Source organism: Parasteatoda tepidariorum, chromosome 1, assembly GCF_043381705.1.
Source record: "Parasteatoda tepidariorum isolate YZ-2023 chromosome 1, CAS_Ptep_4.0, whole genome shotgun sequence".
Lineage (NCBI taxonomy): Eukaryota > Metazoa > Arthropoda > Arachnida > Araneae > Theridiidae > Parasteatoda > Parasteatoda tepidariorum.
Genome location: NC_092204.1, coordinates 83,449,142 through 83,468,778, shown reverse-complemented (window position 1 = coordinate 83,468,778; position 19,637 = coordinate 83,449,142). Strand labels below are relative to the sequence as shown.

Sequence of the window (19,637 nt, the reverse complement as noted above, 5' to 3'; positions counted from 1 at the left end):
ATATATATATATACCAGATGTATTTACAGTTTAAAATTAAAAGTATATGTCATTAGTTTGAAATTAAAAGTATTATCACTGTACTATTACTACTATTAATGAATTAGAATATTAATATCTAAAATCACTAATTATGCAGTTAAGGCAAAATGTGTCAATACTATAATTAGTTCTGTGACAGATTATGTCAGTCCACCAAGTATGATATTATTCTATTAATATTAGTTGTAGTATTATTGAATTTTAATTTAAAATTAAAAGTACTATCACCATTCTTTAATTACTATTTTATATTTTAATAAAATAAAACATTAATGTGTAAAAGCACAATGGATCGTAGGGACAAAAGATGATTTCAATACTGTTGCAAGGAACATCACAAGTACTTTGACAGCTAATGTCTCAATACTTATAATAAAATTATGCATTTTGTTTATTGGTACTCATGATGGTACTTCTGATAGTACTAAAATGATCGTCTGTCTCTTCGAAATACATCATTTATGCCCTTATACATTGTTGTCATACTTTTTTAATACTGATGTATCTTTTGTTCTTAGGGTATTGCATAGTGTTTTTTTATTCTATTATAATTTCTATCAATCTTCCTGTTTTTGCTTCAATGTTTTTATTTAAAATTTTGTTAATAAATGATTTTTTTAAGTTTCATTTCTTAATTATTTTTTTACTTGATAAACTCTTTCCTAGATTTCGTTTTTTCTCAATTACAAATTTTAGATTTTTCTCACATTGCATATATTTCCAAACATAAGCTGAGAATTTTTAGAAAACTTTCAGAAGCTAAAGTGGGAGATTATTATCCGATCCACTAACGTTGAAAAATTCCAGGAGGGCATCGCCAAAAGAAATAGTACTTTTATCAAACATTAGTGATAATCAGTAAATATTCCAAAAGGTACATACAAATACATAAAATTATAGTTTAAAACAGAATGCTGAAACTATAGTTGGAAACAGAATATGAAAATTTAAAAAGAAACACATAAAAAATACAATTTGAAAAGCATACTATTATTTTTTTAATCTTCTAATTAGGAATTTGGAAGGTCCTTACTTTTATCCGCTGTGCAACTATTACTGTAAGAGAAGGGGTAAATTTTTTATTTCCCAGCATAGCATACTTTATCTTTCTTATGCCGACTACTTATACAAATTTTGAATTTTGTGTGACTTTACAAATTGAGTACTCATCAGCTTATACACATGTGTGCTTATATTCGGAAATATATGTTTCTTCTAAATTTCTCCTTTACATATTTCAATACTATTTTCCAGTTATATTAACTATGTTATTTTGTGGTCGTATTATAGGCAAATATTATTTTTCAGTTATACAGTTGACTTATACACAGGTATGCTTATATTCGGAAGTATATGTTTCTTCTAAATGTCTCCTTTACATATTTCAATACTATTTTCCAGTTATACTGTCAGCTTATACACGGGTGTGCTTAGATTCGGAAATATATGTTCTTCGAAATTTCTCATTTACATATTTCAATACTATTTTCCAGTTATTTTAACTATGTTATTTTGTGGTTGTATTATATGCAAATATTATTTTTCAGTTATGTATTCTATTCTGAATGGGATCGCCCAGCTAATATCAGCAGAGCTTATTTAGATGGATCTAATTTAATGGTGTTTAGAGGTGTCTTACTCGGATGGCCCAATGGCTTAGCAATCGATTATGAAAAGGACAGATTGTACTGGTGTGATGCACTCCTCGATCATATACAACATGCAGATTTGAACGGAGATGATGTGCAAACAATAAGCTCTCCTCGCATTAAACATCCTTTCTCTTTGGTTATTCATCATGGTATGTTAATAAAAATGGTTGCTTCTAAATGAAGCACCTTCTTCGATGTTGAAATTTAAAATGATTCTGCGTTTTGTCTATGAAGAAGGTGCTTTATTAAGGAAGTGAAATGGCTGTCTATTTATTTGTGTACTTGTTTTTACTGTATTCAGTGCTATTATTTTTTTGATATTTAAAATTTAACTTTTTATTATTTATTTTACAATTCTTAACTGTTAGAAAATCACTTTAGTTTTCATTTTATCACATAGCAACAATGCAGTATAAAAAGTTAGTAATAATTTTGTAAGTGACATTTACAAGTAATAAAATTTTAAAAAGATTGATCTTAATGGTTTGGCTATTAAACATGCTTTCTGAAAAAACATATTGGAAATGCTTATTTTACATTCTTACTACATTTTGTGCAAATGCATAAAAAATTGATATTGTAGATGTATGTGTGGTTTGTATAAAAAGAATAATTTATTTACTTTGACAGTTTATTTTCATTTGAAATGTCGATAGACATGGATACTAATTAGCCATAGAGTTAAGAAAGAAATCACTAAAAAAAGAAAATTCCAACTTAGTTTTTCTTTTTCTTTTGTAAATGCCAGAGAACACCCTTATTTATCAAAACATTTAGCATGCATCTCAGAAAAACTGGAAAGATCTGTTATTTTATAAAGGTACATTTTGAAAAAAAATTCAACCATAAGATTTGGCATAACTAACCGTTCAGAAATCACTTGCTGAAATTTGTTATTTTGGGGCATTGATATCTTGCTAAACCCTCACATTCTATTCTGTTCTATCACTTCACCTACAGATTCTATTTATCTGTACAGATTAACTATTTATCTAAAACACTACCGATAATATTTATTAAATTGAATATTGAAAGTATTTTACTTATCTTCCTCTTTCACCTTTAGACTATACTATAGTAAAAATCTTCTGCTTATAAAATATTGTTGATTTTGATTTTCTTACTTTAGCTTTAATATTTTTTTATGTTGCTAAAATGTTACAGAGAAATAAACACACAATAACATTTAAATTTTCTTGTTTGTCATTTACAGACATGCTGTATGTGACTGATTGGAGATTGGATGCAATATTAAGAATGCATAAAGAAACAGGAGTTGGTGAAGATATTGTTGCAACTGTTGAAGAAGGTAGTAGATTATATGGTATTAAAGTATTCAGCAAAGCAAATCAAAAGCTTGATAGTAAGTGTAACAAAATGTTCTCAATTGTGAAAATTCAGTTTAATATGATCATCTTCAACAGAAAATTTTATTTTCTCATTAGATCGTCATCCTTGTTTGCACAACAATGGCGGCTGCCAGAAATTCTGCTTTCCTGTGCCATCAAATTTCACTGAAATAGGTCTTCAGGTTCAGTGTGGATGTCCATATGGTGAGCGGTTATATAATGATAATAAAACTTGCCAAGCCGATCCGGATGCAGAACCACCTGTACAAGCTTGTCCCAATTCTTGGGACTTCACGTGTGACAATCAAAGGTGCATTCCTAAAACTTGGGTTTGTGATGGCGATGACGATTGCTTAGATAATTCTGATGAAATGCAAAATTGTTCCAGTAAGATACTTATTTGCATTGATTTTGTTATAAAGTTTTTGTTTCTCTTATGTGTGGAGCTCCACTTGTTTTTTTGTTTTTTTTTGTTTGTTTAAATACTAAGTAAATGTTCTCAAATAATTTGTTTGTTTTTATATCTTCTATTGAGTTTGATTCCTTCATTTATTGATTTATTTTTTTTATCAGAAAGCACCTGTGGATCTCGAGAATTCTCTTGCAGTAGTGGGCGTTGCATACCACAATCATTTAGATGTGATTCAGATAATGATTGCGGAGACTATTCTGATGAAATGGGTTGTGGTGAGTAACGTTTTTACATATATATTTCTGATGCTGTTAACTATGTATCAAATTATAAAAAACAGTTCACTTCAATGTACTGTACTTTAATGAAATTCATTAAATAAATTTTCAAACTTATGGTACTGTAAACTAAATGATGACTTACTAAAAAATATTTAGTAAATGTTAAATTATAGAGATTAGCAGTTTTAGTTTTCCTCCTATCTTTTTATTTATAAGTTGAAATTCTAGAATTTTCAGTTTTTCAAAATTTAATGATCTTTTTATCAAAATATTTGATCACCATTGAAAATGCGTAAAACATTTTACAATCAATTTTTTTAAATTTTTGTAATTTGAAACTTAAAACTATTAATTGTACAGATTAATTCTTTGTTCTATTAATGTATTTTCCAACTAGAACTCTGGTAATAACATGCATACTTGGCATGTCCATTACAGGTAATAATTTGAAAGATTTGGTTCTGGGCATACCTGACAAGAAAAAGAAGTTCCTATATTGTAATTTAAATAACAATTCATTAAAGCATTTTAATTTGTTAATTAACCTTTAGAAAGCCTTTAGAAAACCACATTTCCTAGCAATAATCCTTCATTTTTGCACTGTAGCAGCAAATAATTTCTTTTTCAGTTAATCTGCATTTCCCTAGATTTCCATGAAATTTCTTATCAGCATAATATAATCTCCTTATTTCTTTGATTTTTTTTCCAATGAGCCTGAATTAAATCTTTTAGCATGTTATCAGTTTACCCCAATCAAATTTTCATAAGACCATTTAAATAGAAACATATTTTGCTTTGGTTTAGCATGCACAATTGTAGAATTATCTGTGGATGCATTTAGAATTGTTTTAAAACTCATGTTTTATCACTATAATAATAATTTTACTTTTTTTTCAGTTAATGTCACTTGTGAAGCAACAGAGTTTCCTTGTGAGAATGGAAGATGTATTCCTAAGTCTTGGAAATGTGATTCTGAAAATGATTGTGGGGATGGTTCCGATGAAGGAGATTTTTGCAGTAAGTTTTCTGGTTGTTTTTCAAAATTTGGATGTGCTTGACAGCTGATTTATATTTACCTGAAATTCTTTTTGTAACATTATTAAATTGATATTTCTATTTTTTCCTCTAGCTGAAAAAACTTGTGCCTATTATCAATTCACTTGTCCAGGGTCAGGACACTGTATTCCCCAGAGTTGGGTGTGTGATGGTGACAACGATTGTTTTGATCAATCTGATGAGCAAAGCTGTCCTCCTATATCTTGCACTTCTTCACAATTTCAATGTGCTAATCAGAAACAATGTATTCACGAAAGTTATCATTGCGATGGAGTACCTGATTGCCAAGATAGCTCTGATGAACAAAATTGTCGTAAGTGCTAGTTTATCAAACGATCTTTAGTTTTAAATCCCCCCCCCGTAATTTAATGGACCTCTTTAGTTTTTAGTTTTTCCTCTTAATTTTACAGACCTCTTGAGTTCTAATTTTTTTTGAGTTTTTTTTTATTATGGTTTTTCTCCTTGTACCTTCCAGAATTTTTATTTCCTTCAATATCTGAAACTTAGTTTTGTAATTGTAATTAGTTTTTTTATTTACGATTTCATTGATTTTCTCTTTAATAAAAAAAAATAATTGCTTTGTCGATTCTCTGGTATTTACTTAATAAGGACAATTTGTGAGAACTTTTCTCTGCTATATACTGCTTGAATATATGGATTAGATTTTACATCAATGCGTGGATTAGATTTTTTTACTTTATTTACTTTATTTTAGAAATTAAATTGGAGCAAAAGCTTCAAGTTATTTTCCAGATAACATCTTTACATTATGTAAACTTTATTAACAATGCATAATGAGTTTCAATCTGATTTTAACTATGGACAATAAATAATTTCAGCATCAAGGGCACCTGATCAGTGTGACTCTGAAAAATCATTCCAGTGCCGAACGTCTCGTATATGTATTCCAAAGTCTTGGTATTGTGATGGCAATGCTGATTGTGAAGATGGAAGTGACGAACCAAGTTCTTGTGGTAATTTGAAATTCTATCGTTCATTAATTCGTTATTGTTAATTTTAATTTTTCTTAAAATTTATTTGAGATAAAATGCCCATGTTCAAAATTGTTTCCAACATCTGTTTATAAGTTTTCATAAAAAAACATATACATTAACTTTATTAATTAATTATGAAATTAACATTGATTAATCTAGTAACTTTAGTTAGTATCTTGTTTAAATCATTCTAATTTTAGTAACATTGATTAAATTTTTTTGCCATAAAGGTGAAGTGGAATGCCCACCAAATCATTTCAAATGCAACAACACCAGATGTATTTTTAAATCTTGGATATGTGATGGAGCTGATGATTGTGGGGATGGGTCAGATGAAGACCATCGACATGCATGTGGTAAAGATCAAAATTTAGTGATTAAGTATTTTATTGTGAAAAAAAATAATTAGGCCAAGCATTATCTTTTGATTAAATATCAAAGAAAAATATTTTTATTAACTTTGTTTTAAATTAGTAGCTTTTAAATTAATTTATTTGTTCAAATGAATAAAACCTATTGCTAGATTTTTTAATATTATTAGATTGTAGTTTTTGAATATTGTATTTTTCTCAGGACCTGCTCCGCAAGGTTGCCCTACCGAAGAATGGGCTTGTCCAGATGTTACAGGACGATGCATTCCTTTGACTAAAGTGTGTGATAAACATTCAGATTGTCCTGGTGACACAGATGAAGGTCCTGGTTGCAGTAAGTCTAGCTTTATATTTTTTAATGAATGAATATTGGATGTAAGATTTTTTTTTAATCCTTTTTTTTTCCTTTTTTTAAAAATATATTATTTTTGGTCTCTCATTTCAAATTTTTGCATAATTCTGAGGATGCTGCGGAATAATAATTTCACTCATATGAGTTTTATGTCATGCACTTTCTGCTGTTTAGAGGTATAGACTAATTATAGAGATTGTGTGCTGGTAATTAAGATTTTTCATTGTTGCATATTAGGAGGTCATTTATTAATTAATTTTTGAGAAGTCATATGCTGTGTTATTTGAACTGAAATTGCTTTGGTCGAGTTTGCTACTTCTTTCATATTTATATCAATAGTTTTATTATATTAATAGTTTTATTTATATTAACAGGTTTATTTTTATTAACAGTATAATCTTATTTAATTAATACTTTGTTATTGACATTTCATCATTTAAATATACTTTAAGTATTTTTCAAGTGCTATATTTTCTGATCTGTTTATTAATTAATAATAAATCTTACATTTTACAAACTTTCTTACAGTTTAAAAAAAAATCTGTATATTATTATTATATAGAATTTTATTTGATACTTTTTCTCCCGTAAAGTAGTATATAAAAATATTGTAGTTACTAAATTGGCTTTTCACGAAATAGTCATTTTTAAACACAATCTTTTAATTAATTTTTTTTTTATTTATTTAAAGTTCCTTTCTATTTTTTATGATACTTAAATATGCTTATTCTGTTTGATAGCTTTTGGTAAATTAAAAATAAATTCATATATAGAAAACTTTACTACATTTATGCGATATTAACATTTTGTTAAAGAGTATATAATTCTGTAATGAAAATTTATCTACTTTAAATAATACTATGATGTTCCCTTATAGCTATAGAAACATGTACCACAAAAAGTATGGGCTGCACTCACAATTGTTCTGAAACACCTTCTGGTCCAATTTGTACCTGTCCACTTGGAAAAGTTTTGAATGATACTAAAACTTGCATTGGTAAGTTTGTCCTCAACTAGGAATTTTTACATTTCTTTGTAATATTTAAATTTTTATATTGATTAAAAATGTCTCGAATAAGCAAAACATGCATAATAAATTAAATGCCAGTATAGAATGGTCAGTTGAGTTGTTTCTATGATGGAAAACTTCTCAATTGACGTGAACTTTCATTAATAACTTTCATTAAACTTTCATTTTTAACTCGTTAAAATATAAGTTTTATAGTTTTTATTATAAAGAACGTAAGCCAAAAAGGAGCTTTTAAATACATACCTGTCTGGCTGATCTTTCAGGAAATTTATTCTTTAATTATTTCATTCATAATTATTTTATTTGTTTATTGTAACTAAATCAATCACCTTTAAAAAAATCTAAAATTAAGTTTAAAGAAGCACTAGATGTACTAAAAATTGTTTTTATTAGGCATTGATAAACACATATTTACAATTTATTTCACTGTGGCAAAGAACTTGTAGCTCGCTAGTTCCGTTATTTTATGAAATAATAGAACCACATTCAACAAGTTCATAGTATTTAACCCTTTAACCCTTAACAGACCAACGTCGTCAAGCAGCATTGCACTTTTAATTATTGTGTTCAAAGGTGAAAATTTTGTGGTAAAAAATAATTTTATTTCAATCATTTTTATTTTTATTATATTTACAATTAATTTGAGTAAAATTAATTTAAGTAAGATGAATGAAATAATTATAATAAATTAATAAAGTTTCACCAAAAAAATTTTTTTTTTTTGTACTTGATATAAAAATACAACAGTTCCTCTTCAAACAATTGCTTGGACCTGGTGTAAAGTAGACCACTAAAACTTAATTAATTGAAATTAAAACTTTCAGACCATTAAAACTTTATGTTTATTGAAAAATTCGTACTATTGTTGTGTTTTAACTTAAGTATGCAATTAAATAATTATGGAGTGAAAAATCACATTGGTGCCTTGTTATTTAAAATGTATTAACATCAGTAGAAAAGACATCAACATATTATAAAGATATAATTTCCTACTTGTCTCTCTAAATACATTTAGTGATATTTTTTAATTTGTGTTTAATTCCAAATACATGCTTTTAGACTTTGATGAATGTGCTATTCCTGGTGCTTGCAGTCAGCAATGTATTAATACAAAAGGTTCCTATAAATGTTTATGTCAAGATGGCTATACACTTACAACTGATAGGCATATATGCAAAGCTACAAGTAAGTTTTGTGATGATTTTGTTTAAGATATTTTAAGTTAATTCCATATTTTTTAAATTTTATTTGTTTATTCTTATTGATATTTAATAATGTCTAAAGTTTTATTTGGTGATTCATCACTTTCCAATATTAGTATTTTGAATCAATATTGCATAAAAATTATTTTGATAAATCACACTAAATTGAGTATATGTTAATTCCCCTTTATGATTTTTGATTGAAAACTCTTTTCATAAGTGCAAGGTTTTGAAGTTTTATGCTTTTTTTATCTTCATAAAAATAGTTGAATTTTTGGGAAGTTAAACTAGTTGATAGATATATAATCAAAGGATATATATCTTGACAATACTGATTTCAAGTTTGAACAGTAACACTTCATTATTTGCTGTTAACTATTAAGAGTCTTTTGTGATTTTGGAGCTCAAACCAAACAGTTTAAGGCAGGAGCTGCAATTTATCATGCTTTCGTTTTTCTTTTGTGCACAGAGATGATTTGACTATTATTGAATATTTAAGATATAACTAGCATAAATATTTATCTCCTGCTTCAACATATATATACAAGGAACGGAATTTAATCAACTCATTGGTCACACATGTCATTTTATATCAAAGTTAAAAATCTAATTTGGAATCATATTAATGTTGCCTAATGAAACATCATGATTAATTAAGTATAATTCATATTTAAAGCATATATATAAATTTTAATAACCTTTTTTCATTTTTTGCCCACTTTCATGCCTGATAGTTGGATTTCTAATCGCAGATTTGAGTTTTCCTCCAAAATCATTCTACACTGCTCTTCACTTATCTAATAATTTAGTTATCTAATAACCTAGAAATTCTAATAATTTAGTTAATGGTTTTTCTAGCATCCCACAGTTTCGCAACCTTTGGAAGTCTATTCTAATTTAATCAATGGCACTCTGGTGTTTCTGCCAAATCTCCTAACACATATTTATTTCCCTTTTTTTATTATCTTGTTCAATATTGTTCCTTGGTCCCTAGCGGTGAAACCATTTTACACCTGTTTGTCTCTTTACTTCTCTACCATCTTTTGGCGTTAAGACACTGAAGAAGGTTCTTGTTCATGGCACTGTAAACTACAGTGTGTGGATTTCTGTGCTTTATTCATGTTTTTTTTTCTTCTTTAGTCTAGGTAGCAGAAAGTGTATCCTATCCTTTTTGGAAAATTTTTGATATTGTGTCTATAGGAATCATAATATTAAAATTCTCTTTTTAAAATGTTATGAATGTATGGTGCTGCAAACATTTACTATAATTATTATATCGAAATTTATTTCTTTAATGCGTTGTTTCTATTGAATAAAATAAATTTTTGTAACATATATGTTCAAATAGTTTATGTATCATGTTAAGAATACAATTGTATGTATGTATATATTTTTTAGACTGGACAAGTGCTTATTTAGTTATATCAAATCGCCGATCTATATTGGTTGCCAATTTAAATACAACAACTTTAGAACGAGTTCCAGTTAGAGTTGAGAATGTGGTTGCTACTGCATCTGAAATGTCAACTGGCACTATTTATTGGTCTGACATGGTTTTGAAAAAAGTCTTCCGCCTTGTGAAAGGAGGTGAACCAGAAATAGTATGCATTATTTTGACAATTTTTTATAATTTTGTTTTATTTGTTATTAAGTTAATAATATATTTCAAAGAAATTTTTCATACAGTATCATGATAAATTTACTAATTTAATGATAAATTCATGAGTGAATCTGATCAGCTAAAAAATTTGACGTTTCCATTGCCTAAAATTTTTACTAACTGTATGAAATATTAGTTTATAACTCATTCAATATATGTGTAATGTATATAAGTCTGTTTCATATTTACTATACTATACAATGCATTAACCCTTCCAATATAATGAATTTCTACTTTATTTCTTTTTAATTGTTTCAATAATTTTAAATAATGTGTTCTATTTACGAGCTTGCTATTGAAATTTTTTTCTTTATTAAAATGATTAATAAATTATTCCTTAAATGAAATTAAAAATAATTCTTCATTTGAAATTGGAATACCAATAAAGAGGAATATCAAAAAATTATCTGCCAGTAATGAAATTCTTTTAAATTCTGTTTTTAATAATGTATATTAAAATTTTGTGGTGATTTCTCCTTGTTCTACTTATATTTCTTTTCAATAATTTTAAATAATGCCTTGAATTTAATATTTTTTGAATTTATAATTTTTTAATAATTTAAAGAAAAAAACTTTAATTGTTCCCCTAAATACATTTTCTCCAAAAACAATAAATTTTCCCTAAATAAACGACTTGTTTCTAGTGTTACTAGGAGTATCCTGTTATGCTTTTTAGGTTCTATATAATAATTATGGTTGATTAACTCGGTTAAAATGTTTATATTGATATGACTTTGACATATGACAGTATTACTGCCACACTAATGAGAGTAAAATTTTTTCTGTTTATTTTTAAGATTTATTGTTTTTTGAACTAAATTATAAATATTTTGTTTTAGGTTGTTGGTAGTGGAGTGGATTTAGTGGAAGGCCTAGCTGTGGATTGGATTGGCAAAAATCTTTACTGGGTGGACTCTCGTCTCAAAACTTTAGATGTGTCCACTCTTAATGGAGAACATCATATTGTTTTATTAAATGAAAACATAAGCCAGCCACGAGGCTTATCCATTGATCCAAGTGAAAAGTAAAACTAAAATTTCTAGTTTTTTTAAATTTTTTTTAATAGATTTTACACATTTTATTTCATTAAAAAAAAATTATGAAAAAAGAAGGAAAAAAAAGAGGTGTAACTAAAATCAGCATGGAAAATATAATATTTCAGATACACAGACTGCTTGACTGCATTGTAGAATCATTTTATTAAATGATTCTTTATTGTCTTCTAATTTAAGTATACTTGTTTAAATCACTTAGCATTCAAATTACCTTTCAAAATAACTAGTTTAGTTTTTAATTTTTGCAAGAGGTACATGTTTAGAACCATTTTCTGTGTATTTGTAATCTTTTGAACAAAATATTTTGTTAAGGCATTTTTTGTGATATGAAATTATTATCCAATAACAGTTTGTATGCTGCACATTTTGAAAGCTAAATTTTATAAATTTTTTCAATGTGAATAACAAAAAGTTTCCCATACTTTAGGAACAGTAGTGTTAAACCAATTTTTGTAAATCAAAAACTGTATCAATATTTTTTTTGTTACAGTTTTTTTATGCTTTCAGTTGTTGATAATATCAATTTTTATTATGATTTTTTCAGAATATCAAAATTTTGATATAAAAGAAGCATTTTTAATCTCAAATTCTTTGTAAGAAAATTAGTTATTTTATTATATGTTGATTTTCACAGACTTACTTCAGACTTTAGAGAGAAGATCATTTTAATTCCATTGTTATTTTAGTTTTTTTTTTTTTTTTTAAATCTTCAATTTTGAAATCATTGCATTTCTAGTAACTCTAATAATCAAGTAATGATTACTACATGTAGAATATTCTAATTAAAGGGCTAGAATAATGTTTTGGACTGATTGGGGAGAAAACCCTAGAATCGAGAGCTGTGGAATGGATGGTACTTTAAGAAGAACTATTGTACACACAAAGATCTTTTGGCCAAATGGTTTAACTATAGACATTCCCACCAAACGAGTATATTTTGCTGACAGCAAGTTGGACTACATTGATTTCTGCAATTATGATGGGTCTGGACGGCAGCAAGTTTTAGCACGAAACCATGTAAGTTCACATAAAAATTCGTTTCTTTATTTAATATATTTTTTGCCACTTTTCCTTTTCCACAAATGCACAGATTTTCACTTTTTTTTGTTGCCTGATATCCATAATTATAAATTTTCAAATTGAAAAAATTTGGTTTGTTGATCTGACGTTTCTTCCTCATATTATACAGAAATAGTTGAAGTATTTTTTATATTCTATGTTGTTTTTGAATTTTTATAGCTCTTGAATAATATTATATATTTTTATCATAACATTTTCTAAAAGTGAATTGAGAGTCATATACTTATTTACTATTTTTTAAAGATGAAATGATGTCCTCTTTATTCAGTTTATTCAAGATGATTTTAATCCAATTAACAATTTAATGTACATAGAAAATTTTAAAATGGTAAATTAACGCATCATTCTCAAATTGATTTTAAAAAATAATAATTTATTTTTCAATTATCTTCATTTAAATCTTCAGATTGGTTCTTAGTACGAAATTATTTCAATTGAAATTCTAAGAAGTAATGGTATTTTGAAACAACCAGCGGAAGTATCATATTTAATAGAAATTAACTGAAAATATTCATAAAAAACCCTATTTTTATTCAATCAATGTAGTTGTGAAACTTGTTTCTGAAGTTTTGTTACTTATGCGAAGTTAAGCTTTTTTTTCAGGACTGTTGTGGCATGTAATTAAGTATATTTATTTCTAATTCATCCATATTTTTTATTTTATTTCAGTACCTACTTCATCCTCATTCATTAACCATTTTTGAAGACACTCTGTACTGGACAGATCGTCAGCTGAACAGAGTTTTATCATGCCATAAATATAAAGGTGTTAACCAGACAGTGGTATCTCATCTAGTCAGCCAGCCTCTTGGCATTCATGTTAGTCATCCCATTCTTCAGCCACTGTGTAAGTTTTAATTGAATCAGAATAAAATTTATACAATTTTAGGATATTTAAACCATGTAATGATATGATATATTTTTGATAGAAGATATATACTTTAAAATGCAATCATTAGACTAATTTGCATGGCCTTTAAATTTCTTAAGTTTTGGAAACAAAAAAAAACATAAATATTTTATTCTTCTCTTATCATTTATTTAATTGAAGTCCAAAATCTTGTCCATAATTTGCAACAAGTGTTTTAATTTAATTATCACTGTATAATATGATGTTACTTAATTACAAAAAAGAGAGAGAGACAGAATTCCAATATTTAAATCCAAGATTAAAGATTGTAAATTTGCTAACTGGTTTTAAGTACAATGATTATGATGTTTCATATTTCTTATTTCAGCTGCAAACCCTTGTGAAAATGCTACTTGCAGTCATTTATGTCTTTTATCACCTTCTCACTCAAATGGATACACTTGCAAATGCCCTCCAGGCTATGGCAGAGATACTAAAACAGCAGAAGGAAACTGTGTGCCAGGTAAATATATATATACATTTATTTAAAGGTTGAAATGAAATTCACAGCAGGAATTGCTTTGGTGGAAATAACAATGATTGTTTTTTGTTTTTTTTCTTCAAATAACCTAGTTACTTGAATTGTTGTCTCAAAAATTGGCTAATTTTTTTCAGTTAGCAGTACTTATTGTTAATGAACTAATTTTAAAGTTTGGTGCAAATAATTTACCTGGTTACCTAAGCAGAACTTAATGAATCGTACATTTCTACTTCTGTTTTTTTAATTAATTATTAAAATAGCAGGAAAATAAACAAAATATGTAAAATTGAATACACTTTTTATTTACGTATTCGAATAAAAACAAAAATTTGAATAAAAATAATTATAGTTGTGTAATTTTATGTTAATGCATCATTTGCATAGTTCATTTTATTATTAAAGCATTTTTCATTGAATTAATAAAGAATCACTTTTAAATTTCTTTAGGCTTCACACAATCAATGCTCTTGTTTTAGTATTTCATAGTTTTGCAACTGATGCATATAAAATGCATCTTTTGGTTTAAATTATGAGAAATCACATTCAAATTTCTTTAAACTTTCTCAAGCTTTTAAATCATTTTTATGTTAATTGTATTATCACTGCACTTCTTTATTGTATTTTCAAGTTGAAAGTTTCTTTTGTATTTACATTTAAGTTTAGTTTTATTGAAATATGTGTTTTTTTTTAAGTGGACAATCCATACTTGATGCTTATGAGATCTACTCAATTGGTTGATATGAGCTTAACTCCAGGTGATAAGACTACTGGTTATTTCACACCAATAATTGGAATTGAAAATGGCTTTGATTTTGATTATGACAAAAAAGAAGGCATTATTTATTATGTCCAGCTAGAAGAGGAAGATAAAGAAAATGTAAGTTAATTTTTGATTTTAAAAAAAAAATCTTATTTTTTCCAATACATTTAATGACTTCAGTTAATACAGAATTAAAATTTCCTATCATTTGTAAATTTTTTTAATTAGTGAATGGAGTCTACATTTGAAAAAAAAAATTTCTAAAATTACTTCTAATTAAATCATGTATATTTTCAATTACTTTCATTATCATGTTATACATTTAAATTAAGAGTAAATATTTACCATTTTATTTACTTATTTTTTCTTGTTGAAATTATTTTTAGGGTCAGAATATAGAATAAAATTCTGTAGTTGTGACAAAATTTTATGTTATATTTATGAAATACAACCTTACTTAAATCAGTTCTGTCTCATTTGAATTTTAAACACATTATCTGAACCACATTGTAAAATCTTTTTCATAACTTTACAAAAGTATAGCTTGCATAAAAGTTATTAAATGAGATGGAAATTATTCCTGTTCATTGGAAACTAATTTTCTAATTTGTATCACCAATATCCTTTTTTGTTAAAATATTTTATTTGTCATTTTTTTTTATTCATAGTACTTTCATAAAATGTAAATATATTCTGAAAAAAAAAATTTTTGATTGTTTTTCTTAATTGTTGAAATGTACATTTTTGTTTTTGATTAATTTTTGGGATCCAGTATTTGTCATATCCCATAAAATTCTTCTTTTTTAAATTTGTTAAATGCAAATTTAGAAGAAAAAAAGTTTTAGAATTGAAAACATTAATTTAAAAGCATGTACTGCGAAATAATATTTATAAACCTTACATGGCATATATATATTTTTTAAAAAAATGTCTAAAAAGGACTTTCTGTTCATATTTCTAAATAGCATTAATATTTAATATTGTTTGTATGATATTTTTAATCGATATACATTTTCTTTATTATCATTGAAACAGAAAAAATGAGGAATTTACTTATATTTTTGCAATGCAAATCTTTACTACCTGAAGATTAAAAATGTATATTATGGATTATACAATACTTCATTCTTTACCATTTTAGTCTGTCATTTTACCTTATATTTTAAGGATATCTTGTGTATTTGAATTGACTTATACATATGTTCATACATAAATTTAAACTGGTTACAGTTTGTCTAATATTTATATACAGTTTGTCAAATACAGTTTGTCAAATATTTATGAGAATATTTTTGTTTTAGGGTACAATATTTAAAGTGTCTCTAAGTGGTGGAAACCAAACAAAATTTCTTGCTGATGGTTTTGTGGGAGCTCCCTACATTCTTGCTTTTGATTGGATTGGCAGAAACTTGTATGTAGGAAATAGAAAAGCCTCCAATTTTGAAGTGGTCAAAGTAAGTTTTTTATGCATTTTTTCATTAAATGTTATTGAAATAAATACAATGTAAAGTAAATGTTTAACTTACTCATATTGACTTATTGAACTTAATGAATTTCATATGTGTTATTAAGTTGTAATTAATGAATTAATGATTTTCCTTGAATTACAATTTTTCAAAGATTTAATTAATAATTCAATTATAATTATTGAATTAATACTCAATCAATTGTTATTGCTTTTTAATTATTCATAAAATAATTGTTTTTAAATTTTTATTTAATAACTATTATTAAATTGTAATAATCGAATTATAATTGTTTAGTTATTAATTGCTATTGAATTAGAATTATTTTCTTAATAATTGTTATTAATTACTCATTATTATTGAATTATAATTTTTAACTTAATAATTTTCATGACTAAATGAAAATTTGCAATTGTATATTGTTTTATCTTACAGGTAGATAAAGAACAAGAATACAGAAGAGTAATATTAAGTAATGATGGAACAGAGCTTGGTGTTGCCAGGCCAAAGTCAATGGTATTGGATCCTGAAGCTGGGTGTGTATTTAAAACAATATTTATGATAAAAGTATTCATAATCACAACGTTCAAACACACGGACAAGATCGTCACGGAACAAGATAATCATGGGACAAGATCGGTTCCATGACTTGACCCTTCTCTCCTCCTCCTCTTCTCAGTTATATAGGAATGTACTACAATATTTCCCCCTTCCTTGATATTTTTCATATTAAATTGTCTCAAATATTTTTTTTAATTTTCACAATGCTTTCTTTTGGAATTATGTTCAATGCAGTTTTCAGTTCCATATAGTTTCATAACTTGAAAGTTTTTAATCTATTTGAAAATCAAGACAGAAACTAACGTACTTCCTTCTTTTATGACTCTCTACACGCTAATGTTGAAAACATTCAAAGTATTGCCACAGATTGAGAGTTCTGCTCTACACCACCTATAGCCCATTTAGATTGCAAATTAAGTTTCCTAACTTAAACAAATTAGCTTCCTAACTTAGTTTTTAATCTAGACACAAACTAACATACTTCCTTCTCCTATGATTCAATTCTGCATGTGCTAATGGTGAATGCATGCGGAAGTTTTTCTATGTGTGTGAAAATTTTTAATTCAGATCATTTCTGAAAATTAGTATATATTTTTCTGAGATCTTGTCTTGTTTAAGAAAATTTTATTTTTACGTATGCATTTGTAGAATTAAACAATATTTATGAATTTTTTTGCTCCTTAGAAATCTGTATTGGCTTGACGAGGGTGGATTTTCTGGTGTCAGTGCTAAATTAGCTGTTGTCAGGATGGATGGAAATAATTCACGTATAATTCTTAAAGATGGCTTGAATAATTTAGAATCTCTCACTATTGATTTGTTTCATAAACGATTGTATTGGAGTCAGCGATCTGATTCAGCAAAAGTAAGTAAATTTTAAACTTGTTTTTAAGTTAATAATTAACGTATTCCATTTTAGGTCATATATAATGTTTGCTGCATGAAATACCAGTGTTTATAAAATTTGTTTATGTTGAGTTTGAAAACTCTTTTATGAAATTGTATTATTTAAAAAAAATTTTTTTAATTTGAATTCATTTTTGTTAAAAATAATTTAAATTCAATTATTTAATAAATATGATGTTTAATGCTTTATTAAACTTTGAATTTTTGAGTAATTATAAATTTATGGTTTAAAAAATGTTTTTAATGTTAATGTTTTAAGAAATGTTACGTCATTCATTTGCAGTTAATTCACAATTAAACAATTTAAAAGAAAAAAATACATCAAAGTTAATGTATTTTTAAGTTGTATATTGCTTCTACTTTGATACTTATACATGATTTTTTTGATATTTATAAAAGTAAATCTTTCAAAAAGTATTAATTATATATTTATATATATTACAGGCACACACTTGTTTTTTTCTTTTGCAAACTAGGTTGAAACACATTTTATATATATAGAAGAAATGAAACAAAATTTTTTTAACTTCTACCTTGAAATTAAAATTTGAACCTCTGAAAGAGTATTAAATACAAAATCATAACTGAAATTAATCTGCTGCTTTAAGTTATTCAATAAATAATGACGAAATATATTAACAATAAATATTTCAGATGACACTGTATATTCTAGTTTTTTAATTTTTCTTAAATAATGTTGAATTGTTTGTGTGTGGAAGAAAGAATTAAGCACATATATAAAACTAAGGATATTCTGTCTCGTGAAAAAAAATTATCAGCCTACTTCAGTTTTTTTAACATAGTCCTCACAAATAAAATTTAACAATGTATTAAGAGAGCAATTTTTATTTCCGGTTTTTAGAAAATATTGTTTTTAAAAAAGAACAAAATTGAAATTGAATGAATTGATTTGAACAAAATAAAATTTTTCATTCAAACTTACACATTTTTTTAAATGTATTTTTCACTAATAAGCAATTAAAATCTTTTTTTAAATTCCAAACAATTAGTACTAGATTTTCTTCTACAAATAGACTTTTCAGGTTAAGTTTATAAATATTACATAAAGTAATTTTTTTTTTCAAGATTTACAGTATAACAACTGAAGGTAAAGATAAGAAAACTGTAGTATCATCTGGAATATCAAAGCCACTGGGTCTCAGTATATTCAACAACAAACTTTATTACCTTGATCCTATCTTTGAAAAAATTTCAAGAGTGGATTTACCAGATGGCACAAATAGCTCTGATCTGGAAACAAATGCTGCTAATCTCATCAGTATGAAAGTATATGGCAAAAGACCTTGTAAGTAATTTCTATGAGAATATTTATATTGTATTGAAATATTATTGGAAAAAAAGTAATTTAACACTTTATTTTTGAAATATTGTTTAAGTAACGCATTTTCTTTTTATTCATTTTATTCAGTCTATTGTTTTACTTACATTTCTTTCAATGGAATACTTTTATCAAGCATCTTCTTTTTAATAAATTTATGATTTCTTAAATTCCTAACTTTTTCAGAAGTTGTGAAAATTTGCTGATAGCATAATAGAATAATAATAGGTTTCGTGTTATGTCTAATCTTATAACATAAAAGTAACTCTAATTCTACATGCTTGTTCAAATACTACAGATCAAATCAACTCAAATGTTTAATATCTTTTTTAATCTCTGAACTGTTTATTTTGAGTTTAGTGTGTTTAACTTGGACACCAGAAATACATATTTTTTAACTTGGTGTTATTCATCATTCAGTCTAGTTCTACTTCAATATCATTAGTCTAGTTCTACAAAGTTAATGAAATGTAGCAACATAATTTCCCAAATCAAACTGTTTTCTTTAATTTTTACCAGATCATATGGTAATCTTTGCTGGTCATTTATATTCATTTTTTGGACACAAGTGAAACAAATAATTGTCCTTTCAAGTCATGAAATGCAGGTGCATTTAAAGTGTTTTGTGGTAGTCCCATAAGAGAATAACTAGACTGGTTAGGATGTTAAGTGAGAAT

General features: G+C 26.3%; 1 protein-coding gene across 2 annotated transcripts in view; it reads left to right on the top strand.

Moving 5' to 3' along the window:
• LOC107441084 (low-density lipoprotein receptor-related protein megalin) overlaps positions 1-19,637 on the top strand; it is a 120,748-nt gene that overhangs the window by 53,992 nt on the left and 47,119 nt on the right. For both annotated transcript variants that reach the window (XM_016054231.3, XM_043039085.2), the window contains 21 exons: positions 1,590-1,843; positions 2,908-3,057; positions 3,140-3,430; positions 3,617-3,730; positions 4,634-4,753; positions 4,866-5,105; positions 5,632-5,766; positions 6,018-6,143; positions 6,361-6,492; positions 7,388-7,507; positions 8,600-8,725; positions 10,141-10,343; positions 11,242-11,426; positions 12,246-12,474; positions 13,207-13,384; positions 13,776-13,910; positions 14,621-14,805; positions 15,990-16,142; positions 16,590-16,690; positions 17,400-17,580; positions 18,708-18,927. In XM_016054231.3, coding sequence (XP_015909717.1) covers positions 1,590-1,843; positions 2,908-3,057; positions 3,140-3,430; positions 3,617-3,730; positions 4,634-4,753; positions 4,866-5,105; positions 5,632-5,766; positions 6,018-6,143; positions 6,361-6,492; positions 7,388-7,507; positions 8,600-8,725; positions 10,141-10,343; positions 11,242-11,426; positions 12,246-12,474; positions 13,207-13,384; positions 13,776-13,910; positions 14,621-14,805; positions 15,990-16,142; positions 16,590-16,690; positions 17,400-17,580; positions 18,708-18,927 — 3,578 coding nt within the window. The remainder of the gene's footprint in view (positions 1-1,589; positions 1,844-2,907; positions 3,058-3,139; positions 3,431-3,616; positions 3,731-4,633; positions 4,754-4,865; positions 5,106-5,631; positions 5,767-6,017; positions 6,144-6,360; positions 6,493-7,387; positions 7,508-8,599; positions 8,726-10,140; positions 10,344-11,241; positions 11,427-12,245; positions 12,475-13,206; positions 13,385-13,775; positions 13,911-14,620; positions 14,806-15,989; positions 16,143-16,589; positions 16,691-17,399; positions 17,581-18,707; positions 18,928-19,637) is intronic.